This window comes from Podarcis vaucheri, assembly GCF_965113315.1.
Source record: "Podarcis vaucheri genome assembly, chromosome: 7".
Classification (NCBI taxonomy): Eukaryota; Metazoa; Chordata; class Lepidosauria; order Squamata; family Lacertidae; genus Podarcis; species Podarcis vaucheri.
In genome coordinates this window covers 17,659,177-17,676,913 of record NC_138765.1, presented here as the reverse complement: position 1 = coordinate 17,676,913, position 17,737 = coordinate 17,659,177, and the positions used below count along the sequence as shown (strand labels likewise).

Sequence of the window (17,737 nt, the reverse complement as noted above, 5' to 3'; positions counted from 1 at the left end):
ATAAGGACCAAACACAGAACAATAAAATGAAACCAAATAATGGTGTGGGAGGAACAGAATGGTGTGATTAGAACCAATGTACAGAAACCACACATTATCTATGTAGGCCACTTCCTGGTTCATGTGGAGATTGGGATAGATGAATCTATACATTTCAGTTTCTCTGTTTCTCGTTTTTTTTTGCCCCCCCCCCATAATGAAGACTCGAGAGACATTGCATTGCATAGAATAGCCATATTTATTAAATAGAAAACAAAAAGATCTGCAAGAAAATTCAATTACATTGTGAGGTGGAATTCAAATCAGCTGTTGGAGGAAAGAAAAAATTTGCTACGCGCATATTTATAACATGCTGTCTAAAAGTGCACCATGGGTGTAGCCAGGATTTTGGGGGGGGGGCAGGACTTGGGGGGGCAGAACCGACGTGATTGGTCAGTTAGTTAAGCATTTCTATTGTTTTACTTGATCTAGGGGGCCAGCTTCCCTCCTGCCCCCCGGCTACGCCCATGAAGAGCACGCTTAAAAACTCTGACTTTCATTTCCAATCAGGCTTGAGGGCCAAATACGAGCCTCCTGGCTTCCTTCTCAGGTCCTCAGGACTCTCCCTAGACCATACACTCAGCTGATACGATGGTCCACTCCACAGGCCACACCTCTCATTGGTTCTGCTATTTCTCTTCCTCAGTCAGCTGTGCTGTCCAATAGTGTATCCTTTAACTGTAATAATACCTCTTGTTGTTGGATAGTCTCTCTGTGTGTGAGAGAATCATTTGTTCCAGAAACAGAGAAGAATACAGAAGTTTCAAGAAGCAGCAGAATGCTGAGATTGCTTCGTCTATGCCAGGACATTTTCTGTGGGATCTTTTTCTTTGGACACGTGCAGTATGACAGGAAGCACTGATAACAATGGTTTTGTGTAACTTTTTGTAACTTGTTGTGAGTCTCTTGCTTGCGCCTTGAGGTGAGAGAAGCAGAGAGTGAGTCTTGGACTCTTGTTGGACTCTAAGCCTTTTGTGCCTGTCAAGTAAACATCTACCCTTGACTGAATCTTTAAGGCATCCATGAGTGTTTATTGCCTACTTTGTGTACCTTCAACCCCAAAGATGCTTCCAAGGAAGCAGCTGCATCGAGATGCAACTCTGCTGGGTACGGATACTGACACACACACACGCAGCAAAAGTGATGCCAGACCAAATTCTTCTAAATCATCCGTCAGAGGTTGATGGATCGATCCAACACTTGTTTCCATCATTGGAGAATGAAGAGGGTGTGTCTCTATGTGTAGAAACTCCTGACATTTGCATGGGTGGAATGTGGCCTTTGTTCCAGAACCATTTGCCCTTGGTCTTGACCATCACAATTTCATTCTCATTTCTTAAAAAAACGAACTGACTCTTTGTGAGTCTGTAAGATATCTATGGATACAAACCCCTCTGAAAAAACAAACAAATTGAAACTAGAGTAGGACATGGAAAGGAAAGTCGTCCTCCATGCCAAGTCATGGAAAGGGGCTTATTACAAGAGGATCTTCACCAGCAGAAGCCATGACAAGGCCAGAAGGGGAAATCTCGATGATGGAGGTGCCTTATTGGCTTCTGTACATTTGCCATCTATCATTCCAGATGCAGCTTCCTTCAATGTATTCTTAACATTTTGTGATAAAGCATCGCAGTAACTCTTGGTAGTGCAACCTTTCATAGTGATTTTAATCATTCCTGGAGATGAAAAGGAAATATGGGGAGTCAGGGGGCCCACTATTCCCAAAAATTACCCGACACAAACAAGTTTGAATTGGCTCTCAACCTTACATTGGCCTGGGCAAACCAACAAAATAAAAATGGCAAAGTGAAAAGGTGCATGTGTAGCCATGTCCATTAATTTCAATGATTCTACTCTAAGACTAGTCTTGTATATAACACATTGATGGGGATGTTCCTATGAGTTGAAGTCATATATTACAAAGAATAAATGTTTTCCTCCCAAGTGCCTCTCGCATCTTCCCCAGTTGTAGCCATTCTACAGTGGCACCTCAGGTTACAGATGCTTCAGGTTACAGACTTCACTAACTTGGAAGTTGTACCTCGGGTTAAGAACTTTACCTCAGGATGAGAACAGAAATCACGTGGTGGCAGCGTGGCAGCAGTGGGAGGCCCCATTAGCTAAAGTGGTACCTCAGGTTAAGAACAGTTTCAGGTTAAGAACAGACCTCCAGAATGAATTAAGTTCTTAACCTGAAGTACCACTCTACTGGGATATGTGCAGGGTGACCCTGTATTTGACCTCGTAAAGGACAGTCCTCTATTTGAAAGCCTATCTGAGAAATCCTTTGTTTGATGGCTTGTCTGGTCTCCAATGCTCCTGATGAAGCATCGCTCCAGATATTGTGGGATAATAATACTATTATATCATATAATCAGACCACCAGCCTGAAGTCACCAGAGTCCCCGCACATCTCAAGTGGGCACCATTGCCATTATAGGACAACAAGGGTGCACCATGAGTTCTAGCACCTCTTTTACTTGAAAAATAGCACTGATATGATGATGCAAAGTTGCGCAAACCTTCAGTTTCCCAAGCAACTTATAAAAAAGGCCTCTTAAAAAGAAAAGAAAAAGAAAAACAACATGTTTGGAGGGTGGCAACAAGATAACAGGTCTTTTCTGTGGTGGCTCCCTAACTGTGGAATGCTCTCCCCAGAGCAGATCACCTGGCACCATCACTACATATATTTGGGTAGTAGGCAAAAACATTCCTCTTTACCAAGCCTTTGGCCATTAAATAATCTATAGCCTGCTAAAGCTTGGGTGGTGGGGGGGACGGGGGACGGGGAAGACTGCTACTGCTCCAGATATTTTTGGATGGTGATAATGCTGTTGTTGTTGATGACGATTATCCCCAAGCCAGCTTCGTTTTGCATGGCTGGATCATTCCAGTCTCACAAAGTGCCTCGGAGCTGCTGACTTCTGGGTGGCTCTGTTCTCCCTTGGCACCCCGCTCCCAATGGAAAAGCACGCTCCACCACTGGACTGAGTGCCAGCAAGACCAAAATGGAACAGAATTTCCATTACTCAGCCAATCCCTCCTCAAAATCCCCAGAACATAAATGAGAAATACCACTTTTGATGCTAAGATCCAGACATTGGTCCTCAGCTCCTGTACATTCTGCCACATCTGAAGAAGAGCATGGGCTTAAAGTAGAATAGCAGGCTGGGCATTTTTTCCCATTGACTGTGTTGTTTATTGGAGGCACTGGAAAAAAGGCAAAGAGACAGTGTACACTCACGCATTCCCCTCTATCCTCTATCCAGGGAGGCAGGAGACGTCATCACAATTTAAGGACCACAGATCTCGCCAGCCAAAAACATTCAAGGGGATTGTGGAGTAGGACTGCTGTTGAGAGAGATGGGGCATGCTGGTGTACCTCAGCTTTGGGTTCCCAGATGTTGTGGGAGCAGAACTCCTATCTTCCCTGACCCTTGGTTGCTCTGACAAGGGAAGATGGGAGCTACAGTTCAGCAACATCTGGAGGCCATAAGTCAGAGAGCGTTGGTAGATTGACAGGTCTGGAGGGCCACAATAGGCTCCTAGACATAATGGTTCCCTCCACTGTGCTGCACAGTGGCAAATGACTGATCTGTGATTCAGAACTCCACCATTGAAATCTATGGCACAACCTGACCTCTGGGGCATAGAAAGAGGGGGGGGGGAATACACTCACGTGGAACAGAAATGGATGAGCAGTTAGCACCCTTGCAGCAGACAGCCACTCCTCTGGAAGTAAACATTTTGCCCAAATTTATGGAATATGGTCCCTGTCCGCAAGCCTTAGTGGATGAACAGCCTTTCACTATATTTTGAGTTGATAGCTGATCTGCAAATAATGAAAGAAAAGATAAGCATTTAGGGCAGCCTTCACAACACGGTTCCCTCCTGGTGTTGCTGAGATACAACTCCCACCAGCCCCAGAGAGCCCAGTGAAAACTCAGAAATGACAGGAACTGGAGTCCAGCAACATCTGGAAGGACATTGGGGCTTGATCCCAGATTTAAGATAGCTCAGCTCCAGGGGGCAAAGCTTTCAGCTTGGAGAGCTAGATGCAGTGTGTTCTAAATGATTTTGACTATGAGTCTCCTATCAGCCCCAGTTAACTGTCAGGAAGCTGTCAGGCAGGCCAACTCCCCAGGGACACAAGTGCTCTAGACCCCACAACATTTTAATGGGGGGGGCAGGGCACCCACATAGTGCAGTGGCCATGTGCACATGCCCCCACCAGTCAGTTGATGAATCAAATGACTCCCAATAAGGCATCTTGATATGCCTTTTACAAACCTCTGGCCTAGACTGCATTTGGTGGGCATCCTTCTCACTCACCTACTTTGCTTTCAGTAAGAGAGACAGCACAGGTGTCTTCATTGGCACTGCAATTCATCATCTTGCCACTGCAGCTGTCGCTTAGCGCCATGCAGGTTTCACACTCCAGTGAGTCACCTGTAGAAGAGAAGGTAAAAGTTTTCATAAGCAGAGCCCATGTGCAGACGCCATTCTAAGTCATCTTCCTGTGAAAGGGGATGGATCCCACTAATGTGGGTCAAACGCAACACTGATCCTGCTCTATGTAGTGTGACACTCACCAGCTTATTTTGGCGATATTTTGGTTTCCACCCCAGTCAGCCCTTCCGAAATCAACGCCTTGGATCTGGTTTACTTCCAGGTATCCCACTGCAGCACACATCACCCCAGAACATTACGGTTGCTTACCTGGAGTTAGAAGCATAGAGAAGAGAAGAAGTCCCAAGAGAACCGGCATGGTGTGTGAAAAGAAATGCACAGCGGGAGCACATGCAAAAAGTTTGCTTCCTTGTGAAGCAATTTTTTCCCCCAGCCTGGTGTCTGCAAAATAAATAAATAAATAAAAATTCAGATTGGAAACATGCACATTTTTTTAAAAAACCAACCAAATAAACACACACACACCACCAAATTTCTCAGTACAGTGAGATGCTGGAATCTGAACACCATTGATACGAGCCTTCCTTTTGCATGACTCTTCTGAGAAATTCATGGGATAACAGAGGGATCTCTTCTTAACACATATTATTAGCAGGGTTGGGAAACTAATCTACCCCTGCCCCCACAGTTCAGCAAAAAAACTTTATTCCAAACTTGATTATAAAGCAAAACAAGGAGGGATTCAGGGCACAGAGGTTGTAAGGCTCACCTCATATTTAACCAGGATTGCACACACTCATGTAGAGCTGAGACATAGATGTCAGGTGAGTGAATCATGGTGGGGTAGGATTACACTGCACACCAGTACAGCTCACAGATGCTTCTCAAGACTCTTCCCAGCAGGGGAAACCAACTGCTTTCTTCCAGGTGAGAAATACTGGAGAGAGGCTACATCTCTTTGTTTTTTCCTCCTGCCCAAAAAGCTACAATTTCTGAATTCCCTGTGAAGAGGGATTGACAGTTCCACCGAGTTGGAAACGGGAGCCCTGGCAGGGCTCAGTACCCTTAACAAACTACAGCTTCCTTAATTATTTGGGGGAACCCCTAACTGTTCAAAGTGCTATCCTAGTGCCTTAAGTGGGTGGTGTGAATGTGACCTAAGAGCTCGCAGGTCTCTAGCTCCATAATCGTTGGGAAATGTGACTTACCCTGAATTGCGAAGAACTGAAGGGCGGGCGCTCCTCAATGAGAATGTTTTCTTCTGGCTGCTAAAACTCACTTCTGGCACCTTTGCTCCTGTATATGTGGGCTTACGAAGAAGGCGGCGGCAGCAGTAGCATGACGCAAGATATAGATTAGATTATCATATCACTTCTGCAAATTTGATTTCCACCATAACTGCACCATCTGCTGGCAACTGAAGTTAGATCCATTTAGACATGGGACCTTTGTTCACCATACTTGTGCTTCCTGAGTTTTCGTTTGGGGTGTGTCATCAAAGTTCTGTGGGTCAAAGCAGCTCAGACACAGCCCCATAATGGCACAGAAGATAAGGGCCAAGTATAAAACACTAAAATAGAAACAGAAAACAGTGTAGCTGGGGGGGGGGGGTAGAATGGAGTTCTTGAACCAAAGGACAGAAATCAATTTTTTTTATATTGTTATAAGGTGTTTTTTGGTGGTGACAGATTCCCCAAAGTTCTTAAATGTATCAAATGCATGGAGATGTTGAAGCTGGGGAAGTGCTAAAATACAGGTGAGACCAGTTTTCTGGGTCCAGGAAGCCATTTGGCAAAGGGGCCTAGTAAGAGACAGGGAGAGAAGTGATCCATATAACTAGGGCTGTGTGCTGGAGAGCAACTGGCTGAGTACATTTGGAAGACAACGGGAAAGTTTCCCATCATCTTATTGATATTAATGGATATGGATCTATTAGTTATTATTGTATTTTAATATTTTGTTGGAAGCTGCCCAGAGTGGCTGGGGAAACCCAGCCAGATGGGCGGGGTATGTATAATTAAATAAATAAATAAATAAATAAATAAATAAATAAATAGTATTCTGCAGGTGCATTCTCAGAGTTCAATTCAGAAGGCAAATATGTATGGAGGGGTGGAATCTGCACGTCAGCTCTCTTTCCCTGTAATAAATGCAACAAAATCCAATGGGGGGTGGGCACTGCTGGAGATGATCACTGGATGTTGGAAGGTCTGAAGCAGAGAGCCTATTCTGCACAAAGACAATCCCCTTAGTATTTAGAACTTTGCACCACGAGTGTTCCAAATTATGGGTTGTGGAGGCCATGTCTATGGAACACTCCCTTCACTTAAAGGGTAAAGGTAAAGGGACCCCTGACCGTTAGGTCCAGTCATGACCAACTCTGGGGTTGTGGCGCTCATCTTGCTTTATTGGCTGAGGGAGCCAGCGTACAGCTCCCTCATGTGTCATGTGGCCAGCATGACTGAGCCACTTTTGGCAAACCAGAGCAGCGCACTGAAACGCTGTTTACTTTCCCGCCGGAGTGGAACCTACTTGCACTTTGATGTGCTTTCAAACTGCTAGGTTGGCAGGAGCAGGGACTGAGCAACGGGAGCTCACCCTGTCGCGGGGATTCGAACCGCCGACCTTCGGATCGGCAAGCCCTAGGCTCAGTGGTTTAACCCACAGCGCCACCCAAGTCCCTTTCCCTTCACTTAGAGACCTTCAAACCTGCCCCCCGCCTGTGATGCAGCAAAGGAGGCAAAGTCAGTCAGTGAGCACCAACCATACCTTTTTTCTCACAGATGAGAAGCAAAAGCCTGAACAGAGCTTCGGTATACAGTAGGGACACTGGAATTTGATTGCCTTTTTGTTAATTTACTGTTTCATTTGTCCTACAGCTTCATGGTGGATGTCAGCTGCCCTGGTGATCTCATTCAAGGAGGAAGAGTACATTTACCATTTATTAAATGTAGTTATCACTTTTTAAAAAAAAGTATTAGAGTGACTTCAAAGATTTAAAATACAAAATTTTCGTAAGATCTTCTTTCTTCTTCGGCAATCACTCATTGCCAAGTAAGATTGTCTAACGGTGTGTCCGTAAGTGGCTATGGAGGCTAAATCTGGATCCACACGTCCTTCCACGTAAGATCAGCTGGCACGGGAAACATGCATAATACTAACAGTGTTCAATGATAATATAGCAAGAACAATATCTAGATCTGGATTTGTATCCAGATCTAGAGAGACAGACAGACAGACAGACAGACACATATAAAACCTTCCCATGCTACAAAAAGATGAAAACCAAAATCACATTAGAATCACATCATGTATCTCATCAGTGACTGTGCTGGACGCAAGCAGACTGCTCCTCTGTCAAGCTGTACAATGTTGGAGGAATATCACTCCAGCCCGCTCTTCTGCCATTGGGCCAAGAAAAGAGGGGGGCAGGGAGGATGCAATCCCTGTATGCCTTCTCCTATTATCTCTTCTTCTGTGTTGGAACACAATTCAAAGTGTTTGTGATGCTTACCTTTAAAACCCTAGACAACTGGAGGCCTGGGTACAGTTCAACCTGCCCAGGAACTGTGGTTCTTGATGGAAAGAGGGAAATTTGTAGAAAGTGGAGTTTAGGATATAGGTTTGGGGGAGATAGGTATTAAGACCTGTGCTTTTTAACTTGTTCATAAACAACATGGAGTTAAGAGTGAGCAGTCAGGTGGCCAAGATTGCGAAGTGCTCCAAAAGGACTTATCCAAATAGTAGTAAAATGGCAAAAGATTACTGCATTGCAGGGGTAGGACTAGATGACCCTCACAGTCCCTTCCAACTCTGGCAAATGAAATTCGGCGTAAACAAATGTAATGTGATGAACGATGGGGCAAAATATCTTAATTTCACAAATACATTTAAGGGGTCTGAAATGCCTTCATTCAAATTTCAGATACAGTGGTACCTCGGGTTACAGACACTTCAGGTTACAGACTCTGCTAACCCAAAAATAGTACCTCGGGTTAAGAACTTTGCTTCAGGATGAGAACAGAAATCATGCAGTGGCAGTGCAGCGGCAGTGGGAGGCCCCATTAGCTAAAGTGGTACCTCAGGTTAAGAACAGTTTCAGGTTAAGAACGGACCTCCGGAAGAATTAAGTTCTTAACCTGAGGTATCACTGTACTGTATGCAGTTGTGGTTGCCTCACCTAAAGAGAGAGAGGATATTGTAGACTTTGAAAAAATTCGGAAAATGGCAATCAAACTGGACGAGGGGACAAGGGGATAGACTGAGGAGGTGGGAATGCTGTAGTACTTAGTTAAGACTTAGTTTAGATATAATGTGAGTAAGAGGCCACATGATAGAAGTTTGTAGAATTATGCATGGCATGAAGAAATCAGATAGAGAAATGTTTCTCTCCCTCTCTCGTAACTCTACAATTCATGGTCATCCAACGGCAACGAATGTTGGAAGATTCAGGACAGAGAAAATAAAGTACGTCTTTAAGCATCACATTAAGCTGTGGAACTTCTTGCCACAGTGATGGCCACCAACCTAGATGGCCTTAAAAGAGGATTAGACAAATTCAATGTAATAAAGGAATCTTTGTCCATTTTCTGCTGTGTGAAGTTCTTTATTAGGCATAAAGGTCAAATGTATAAAGGCATTTTTAATGAATGCACATCCTGAATCTATGCAGAAGGTACAGCTCCTCTCAATAGTGGAAGACATCAGGTCTCTACATGTAGTAGGCACATAAATGGGTTCACATGTGCACCTTGTAAAAATAGTCCTCTATTTGAGTGGGCTGTCAGGTGGCCCCACCCATGAAGCAAGATGAGGTAATCGCCTTGTGCAGCGGCAGCCCACAGCCGTCATCACCCATGGAGAAGTGGCACTGGCAGCAGTACCAGTTTCTGGAGAGATCTCGCAGGACGTCACCCACTGAGATTTTGGTGAGATCTCATGAGCTCTCTCTGGAAGCCGGTGCTGCTGGCAGTGGTTCATAAGTGCTGCCATGGAACACAGGGAAGGGAAACCTCAGTGGGAGAGTGGGGCAGCAGCAGGGAAGGGTGGTACATTTCCGTTTCACCTCAAGTGGCAAAACAGGACACGCCATTCCTGGCTAGAGGACAGCCTTCTGTTTGCAGAAGTCCTCTGTTTCATTGGCTACACAGGAAGAAGTCGTTGTTCCACAAACTTTTGCTGTTGGCCCTCAGAAGGTCAACATGAGGGAATGCATCCCTCAGGCTGAAAAGGTTTCCTGCTCCTCAGCCAACCAATCTTCACTACAGAACTTCATTATTTCTTTTTAAAAGATGATTTCTAATTCAGTAGAATTTCTTCCTAATTCAGTAGAACAACTAGGAATACAAATCCCTCTGGAAAATGACAAATTGAAAGTAAAGAAGGACATTAAAAGGAAGGTCTTTCTCAGGACTGAGTCACAGGAAGGTCTTCATCACCAGAAGATCTTCACCAGCAGAAGCCATGACAGGGAAACTCATAATGATGGAGGTGCCTTATCTGCTGGTTCACATTTACCAACTACAGATCCAAAAATGTTGGCTGGGCCAAATTTTTTTTCTAAAGTAGCACAGTAAGACTTGGTAGTACAACCTCTTATGATGAAGTCAGACCATCCTGGAGCTGAAAAGCAAATATGGGAGATCAGGGATCCACTCTTCCCAGTAATCACCATCACAAATAAGTTTATTTGTCTCCCACCATTGCCATGGGTCAAGGTGACTAGAAAAATAAAGAAAAAGCAAAGCAAAAAAGAACAAAAGGACAACACACATTGTGAAATTGTTATTATTGATTAGATTTTCCTCAACACTGGCAAAAAAAGACCTCCTCTGAGAAGGACTAGCATTGATGGGGATGTTGCTGCAATGACCCCAATGTTGGCATTTATGTAGGTTGGCCATGTAGGAATGTCCTCTATTAGAAGGGCTATCAGAAGCAGCCCACTTTTTAAGGTGTCCTCTTTGAAGGGCTGTCAAGTCTGCAATGTTCCTGATATGACATTTGTCCATTATTATCCCCATCTGTGGAGATGATGATGATGAGGCATTTTAGTTGCTTGCACCTGCAGCTCCTCAAGCTACTTACAAGATGTTCTAAAGCTTGAAAAACTGTTATGTTGTACCATAAAATGGAAAACAGCACCCATAAGAGCATCAAACATTTTGCAACATACTAGGAATAAAACTACATCAGCTCAGTCCATCAAAAGTTTGGGGAAATGTAAGTTTTTACCTGGCACCGAAAAGGTGCCAAGAAAGGGACAGGGTAGACCTTGCGACAGAGAGCATTTCTCAGCCAGAAAAGGCTCTTTTCCCCTATTGCCACCTCCAAGCTTCTCTCAGAGGTGTGACCTGGAGAAAGGTCTCAGAAGACCCGAGCTTTCAGCTAAGTTCCTGTCAGGAGAGGTGCTCAAGAAGTCATTGGGGTCCTAATTGTAATGGTGACACCCCGGTATCGGGTCCGTGAGCCACCATTTTCATTTCCCACAATGTTGAAGCTGGCAATGACTGCAGGTAAAATCAGTTATCATGCCAGGAGAAAGAACCACAAAATCAGTGGTAGGAGAGAAATTCATTTGGTCCACTTTTCATAATAGAGCCACGCAAACTGCTGCACCTAGACTTAGATTTCAGTTAGAATGCATCTCCCCGACGGATTGGGCCCTTCTCTGGGTTTTGTAAGGTGATTTAAATGTGAAGAAAGCATGCACAAAATGTGCTTCTTACGGGTAAATTCATTGAAAAGCATGTGTTGTTTCCAAGTGAATTCTACTCAGAGTACAGTGGTGCCCCGCAAGACGAATGCCTCGCAAGACAAAAAAACCCGCTAGACGAAAGGGTTTTCCGTTTTTCGATGCGCTTCGCAAGACGAATTTCCCTATGGGCTTGCTTCGCAAAACAAAAAAGTCTTGCGAGTCTTGTGATTTTTTTCGCTCCCCCCCTTTTTCTAAGCCGCTAAGCCACTAATAGCCTTTTAGCCACTAAGCCGCTAAGCCTTTAATAGCCGCTAAACCGCTAATAGCGCTAATCCGCTAAGCCGCTAATAGGGTTGCTTCGCAAGACGAAAAAACCGCTAGACGAAGAGACTCACGAAACGGATTAATTTAGTCTTGCGAGGCACCACTGTACACTTTAGCCATACCCATTAATTTCAATTAGTCTATGCTATGCTCAGGGCCGGCCCACACATGGGGCAAGGTGAGGTGACCACCTCAGGTGGGCAAGAATTCACAGGGGTATCAGATCCCCATGCAGAGCTTTATTGCCCACTTATTCCTGATGTAGATCATCACTCGCATCTTATTCCTTGGTAGGGAGGCAAATGCCATTCTGCGGTTCGTTTCAGGTGCGTGCCAAAATGTCTTGGACGTAATGGCTACCATTAACATCGGCTACAACTCTGCACACAAAAGGTGCACATTTCATGTAGAAAGTGAACCTGAAATGGATTTAAAATGCAGACAACTGGACAGAGCAGGATGGAACAGATCCCTCTGACTTAAAATGGGACAGAATTGGCTGCTAGACCAATTACTTTTCAAAATCAGAAGAGCATATCAAATCAGAATTACCACTTTTGAGGATTCCATCCAGGCAGTAGTCCTCTGCGCCTGTACATTCTGCCAGCTCTGAAGAGCAGGGGCCCATTAGAGACAAGCAGGCTGGGCATTTTTTCCCATTGGCCGTGTTGTTTATTGGGGGCACTGAAAAAAGCAAAGACGCAGTATAAGAAAAGGGGAAGAATTGTACTCGTACGCACACTGTGGCACAACCTGGCCCCTGGGGCACAGAGCAGGAAAAGAGGATGGGAGCAAAACTATACCTACCTTGAGGAGAAAGAGATGCACAGTTATCCCCCTTACAGCAGACAGCCTTTCCTCTGGCAATAAACATCTTGCCCAAATTCAGATAAAATGGTGCGAGTCCACAGGCGTGAGTGGATAGACAGCCTTTTATTATTTCCTGACTTGTTACTTCAGCTGCAGAGAAGGCATAAGGTAAGTATTTAAGCCAGCCTTCCACAACATGGGGTTGGCTGGGCTACCAACTCCCATCAGCCCTAGCGAGCACAGTGAAGGGTAAGAAACATCTGGAGGTTATGATGGGGTGGAAAGTTCACAAGCTATGAAGGACTTGCTCACACATTTATTGACAGCTGCACAAATTATTATAGCTAGGAAGTGGAAGGGGCAAGCAGAAGATAAAATAGAAGAATGTTATAAAGAGGTGTGAGGTATAGCTATTAATGATACATTAACATGTACCATTGAGGTAAAATGCGGAATATGCAGGAGAAATGATTTTGAGGAGATACGGAAAGGGGTCAAACCATCACAAGAGGTGTTGAAATTTTGGGAGGCTGGATAGTTATAATGGAATGGTCTCGGTGGTGGAGTGCAGATTTTTATTTTTATTTATTTATTATCATTACTCTGCCAAAATAATAATAAAAAATCTGTTCCATAAAAGAAGAAGAAGAAGAAGAAGAAGAAGAAGAAGAAGAAGAAGAAGAAGAAGAAGAAGAAGAAGAAGAATAGTAGTAGTAGTAGTAGTAGTAGTAGTAGTAGTAGTTTGGATTTGATATCCCGCTTTATCACTACCCGAAGGAGTCTCAAAGCGGCTAACATTCTCCTTTCCCTTCCTCCCCCACAACAAACACTTTGTGAGGTGAGTGGGGCTGAGAGACTTCAGAGAAGTGTGACTAGCCCAAGGTCACCCAGCAGCTGCATGTGGAGGAGCGGAGACGCGAACCCGGTTCCCTAGATTACAAGACTATCGCTCTTAACCACTACACCACACTGGCTCTCCAAACATCTGGAAGGTCACCAATCCCTCATCTCAGAGTTAAGGTACCTCAGGTAGCAAGAGGCTGGGAAATATAGCTTTCTGCTTGGAAACCTAGAGGCAGTGTGCTTCAGATGTTTTAAACCTGGCATGTCTAACAGGTCAATTACGATCTGTGAGTAGATCGCAGTCTCTTGGGAGTTGGACGTGCCTGCTTTAGACTATAATCTCCATCATCACAAGTCAGCGTTGCCAATGGTGGAGGATAATGGGAGTTGTAGTCCAGTGCATGTGGAGTCTAAGCAGTCACTATTGCAGGTAAATGGATGGATGGCCTGACTCTCAATAAGGCATCTTGATAGACCTTTTGCAAGAGGCAGAGGTCCTTCTCACTCACCTACTGTAGCTTCCACAAAAGCGACAGAGCAGGTGTCTTCATGAGCACTACAACGCTCCATAGTGCCATTACAGTTGCCATCTAACCCTAGGCAGGTTTCACACTCTAATGAGTCACCTGTGGATGGGAAGACAAAAGATTTCTTTAGAAGGGTCCATGCACAGACATCTCCCTACGTTACCTGTCCACTGGATCCCAGAAAAGTTGGTCAAGTGCAGCACCGTTCTATGCCTTCCCCAATGTAATGCAATGTTCAACAAGAATGAAGGAGATACAGTGGTTTCCAATCCCAGTCAACTCTTCCAAAATTTCCAACTTGGATCATCCACCACCCCTAGAAGATTACTACTGCTTACCTGGAGTTAGATAGTACAACTCGTGCAGCACGATGGCGAGAAATATTCACACAGTTGTTCAAGAATAATTTTACATCATTTATCAAATATGTGAGAAAGAGACAATTACGGTACTTGCAAAGTGCTGTGAAAACTTCCAAGCTACATAAAATAAAGTGAACTTGCAATATCTGATTTCACTAGAGTCTTACAAATTCTTGACTCAGTTTTTCATTTTTTCTTGTTTTTAAATAAATTCAAGAAAATTCAAGAAAAAGGTGAGTTCAACGTTGTTCCCAGTGGCTTTAAGGTGCTGATGAATCAGCATATGGAGTTATAAAGAAGATAGGGTGCCGCCCAGAGTGGCTGGGGAAACTCAGCCAGATGGGCGGGGTATAAATAACAAATTATTATTATTATTATTATTATTATTATTATTATTATTATTATTATTATTATTATTATTATATCCCCGTTTCGCCCTAGCAGTCCATACAGTTGAGAGGCTGCTGTTTCGCCCCTGGTGGGGCCGATGTTGGGATTGGCGGATAGCACACTCCCTGAGCACAGTTTTCTGAGGTTCTTCGGTTGTCTCGTGCCATTGATGCATCTACTAGTGCTGAATATCGTCGAAGAGACAATTTCTTGGCTTAAGCATAAGAGACTGAATAGCTTACTCCCAAGCATTCCACTGCAACACACACCAGCTTTAGAAGATTACGACTGCTTACCTGGGGTTAGAAGCACAGAGAAGAGAAGAAGTCCCAAGGGAACCGACATGGCGCTGGGGAAGAAGTGCGCAGTGGGAATGAGCCCAAAAAGTTTCAATTTTTTGTGAAGCAATTATTTTAGCCTGCTGTTTGCAATAAATAAATAAATCACGAGAGGAAGCATGTATGATTTTTTTTTTTAAAAAACAACTCTCTCAGTACAATGAGATGTCTGCCACTTCCTGCTGGGGTCTGGGCTCCATCAACACAAATGCCCCTCCCCTCTGAGTTCTGTTAGAAATTCACGGGGCGGCACATGGATCTTGTGTGGGGATGAGCCAAACACATATTGCGGGTGTTGGAAAGCTCCCTGCCCATCTCAGGAAAAAGCTTGTTTTATCCCAGACTTATTTATAAGCCAAAACAAGGAGGGAAGGGTTAAAAATCAAGACAGAGAGACTATAGGACTCGCCTCCTGTTTATTCAGGATCCTCCACCCCCATGTAGATCTGTGTTGTGTATGTTCCTTGGGGTGGGCTACTTTCCTAGAACTCCACCAACCCATTGACACCAACCCAACCCATCTCTTTGCTCTGACCATAAAACTACCCTTCTCAGAAACCCATGTGAAGAGGGCCGGATTGCTCAACCACCTTGGCAATTAGAGCTCTGGTGTAGGAATAGGGTTTCCCCAACAACTCTCAGCACACTTAATAAGGAGTCTTTGGGGGACCCAAGACTGCTTAAAGGGGCATCACAGTGCTTTAGATGGATGGTGTGGATGCAACCTGAATGTGCTCAGGTCTGGAGCTCCAAAGTGGATGGCATATGTGACTTACCACAAGGACTGCAAACCAGGCGGTTATGTCTTTTCCTGGTTACCAAATTTCACTTGTGAAGCATTTGCTCAAGCATGGCCAGGCTTAAATAGAAGACGACGACATTAGCATGACGCAAAAGAAAGATTAGCTTATCATTTATATCAATAGCAATTTGATTTCCCCCATTCTCTCGCCAACAACATACCACCCAAGTCTGAACAAAGAACAAGTTAGCTATTTCACAATTCTGTCTCCTGACTCTGATTTTGGGTGCGCTAGCAAAGCCTCATTGTGCACAGCGGCTGAAACACTGTAGCAATTCAATGGCACAGAAGATAAGGACCAAACATAAAACAGTTAAATAAATATTTAAATTTTTACTTTGGTTTTTTTAAAAAAATCTTGCACATGAAGGAAGACCTGAGTTAGAGAAGGCCTTGGAGCCAATTTTTGCTCTCTCAGCCCTACAGTCACTGGTTGCTATGTTCTGCATAGTAAGGTCACTTGGATTTGCCATCACTTATCAAAATCCATGTCCTCCCGCTCTGTAACTGAATGAATAAAGGGACACGGGTGGCGCTGTGGTCTAAACCACTGAGCCTCTTGGGCTTGCTGATCAGAAGGTCAGCAGTTCAAATCCCCACAGCGGGGTGAGTTCCTGTTTCTCTGTCCCAGCTCCTGCCGACCTAGCAGTCTGAAAGCAAGGCAAGCAGTTTGAAAGCACGAAGTGGGAAAGTATACTGTGTTTCTGTGCGCTCTGGTTTTCATCACAGTGTCCCATTGGGCCAGAAGCAGTTTAGTCATGCTGCCACATGATCCGGAAAGCTGTCTGTGGGCAAATGCTGGCTCCCTTGGTCTGAAAGTGAGATGAGCGCCGCAACCCTATAGTCTCCTTTGAGTGGACTTAACTGTCCAGGGGTCCTTTACCTTTTTTACCCAGTGCTTTTTTTTCCTAAAAAAATATTGAGGGGTACTCTCATTTTGACTCAAGAAAACCACCATTTTATAGTTCAAATTGGGGAAAATAAATACAGCAAATGGACAAAAGTACAAAGATTCACAAAATGTTTAGGGGTATGCGCACCCCTGCATCCCCCCAGAAAAAGCACTGCTTTTACCTAATTGAATAATCCCACAAACATCTAAATTCTCATTTTCTTCTGTACCTTTGTTCAAGGCACATTCTTCAGAGAGTGATTACTATTTTCTTCACCATTACACACACACACACACACACAGAGAGAGAGAGAGAGAGAGAGAGAGGGAGGGAGGGAGGGAGGGAGGGAGGGAGGGAGAGAATATGTCTGGAACTTTCTGGACTGGAGTTGCCTCAAAAAGTCACCAGCAAAGAGAAATAATTCAAGATGGTATATAAAGATGTTTTTGGTGTCTGCTTCTGCAAGAGAAGATCTCATTTACTACCTACGTTTACTATAGTGGAACGCAATAGGTTGCATCTAACATTAGACCTATTCAAACTAAACCCACTGAAATTAATGGTAATATTAATTTCAACTGTTCTACTCTGAGTAGAGCGTGGTGGACTGTAACCCAAAATGTTGGAATCTCTTATTATTCTGTAGGTGCCTGTTCAGAATCTAAGTCAGAAGGCAAATATATGCAAAAGAGGGGAATTCCTACTATAATAATCTTTCCTTCCCTGTCAACAACCAAACAAAAGCTAATAAAAAAATAATAATGGAGACATTCACTGGACTTTGGAAGGTCTGAAGGACAGATCCTGTTCTCCACAAGGGCATTCCTGATATCATTTAGAACTTTGCACGGTGAGGGTTCCAAATGATGTGTGGTGGGGCCTATGTCTATAGAACACACCTTCTGCTTAGAAACCTTCACCCCGGTGCTGATAAGGTGGAGTTGAGCCAATTATGATGCAGCAAAGGAGGCACAACCAGTGAGCACCAATCATACTTCCTCCCTCACAGAGGAGAGGCAAACGCCTGAACACCTGTGATGCTGCTGCAGTTGCATAGCTTTATTGTGCATTTCCTAATTTGTTTGTACTATTAATTCCTGATAGGTGTCAGCGGCCCCGATAACCTCACTCAAGGAGGAAGGGTGCATTCATCATGGGTTTATGTAGTCAGCACTTTTTTTACAAGAGTCTCAGAATAATATGATTCAGCATAGTCCAAGCAATGATCAGATAGTTTTTAATAGGCATTTAATAAGTTCCATAATGAATGAATAATGTGTCAGGGCTGCATGATGGACACAC

At 44.1% G+C, this 17,737-nt stretch overlaps 2 protein-coding genes across 2 annotated transcripts; both read right to left on the bottom strand.

Annotated features, from left to right (window-relative positions):
* Window positions 1–219: 219 nt before the first annotated feature.
* Window positions 220–5,827, bottom strand: LOC309537299 (phospholipase A2 inhibitor and Ly6/PLAUR domain-containing protein-like). The gene is made up of 6 exons (XM_082232130.1): window positions 5,658–5,827; window positions 4,759–4,890; window positions 4,372–4,488; window positions 3,719–3,871; window positions 3,115–3,249; window positions 220–1,715 (listed from the first exon to the last, which is right to left on the bottom strand). Exons 2-6 carry the CDS (start codon window positions 4,805–4,807, stop codon window positions 1,516–1,518), a joined length of 654 nt encoding a protein of 217 aa, XP_082088256.1. The 5' UTR covers window positions 4,808–4,890; window positions 5,658–5,827; the 3' UTR covers window positions 220–1,515.
* A 3,207-nt stretch (window positions 5,828–9,034) lies between these two features.
* LOC309537318 (phospholipase A2 inhibitor gamma subunit B-like) lies at window positions 9,035–15,887 on the bottom strand. The gene is made up of 6 exons (XM_082232168.1): window positions 15,517–15,887; window positions 14,699–14,751; window positions 13,633–13,749; window positions 12,278–12,430; window positions 12,023–12,154; window positions 9,035–10,071 (listed from the first exon to the last, which is right to left on the bottom strand). The coding sequence occupies exons 2-6, from the start codon at window positions 14,745–14,747 to the stop codon at window positions 9,926–9,928; spliced, it is 597 nt and encodes a 198-aa protein (XP_082088294.1). The 5' UTR covers window positions 14,748–14,751; window positions 15,517–15,887; the 3' UTR covers window positions 9,035–9,925.
* Window positions 15,888–17,737: the final 1,850 nt, after the last annotated feature.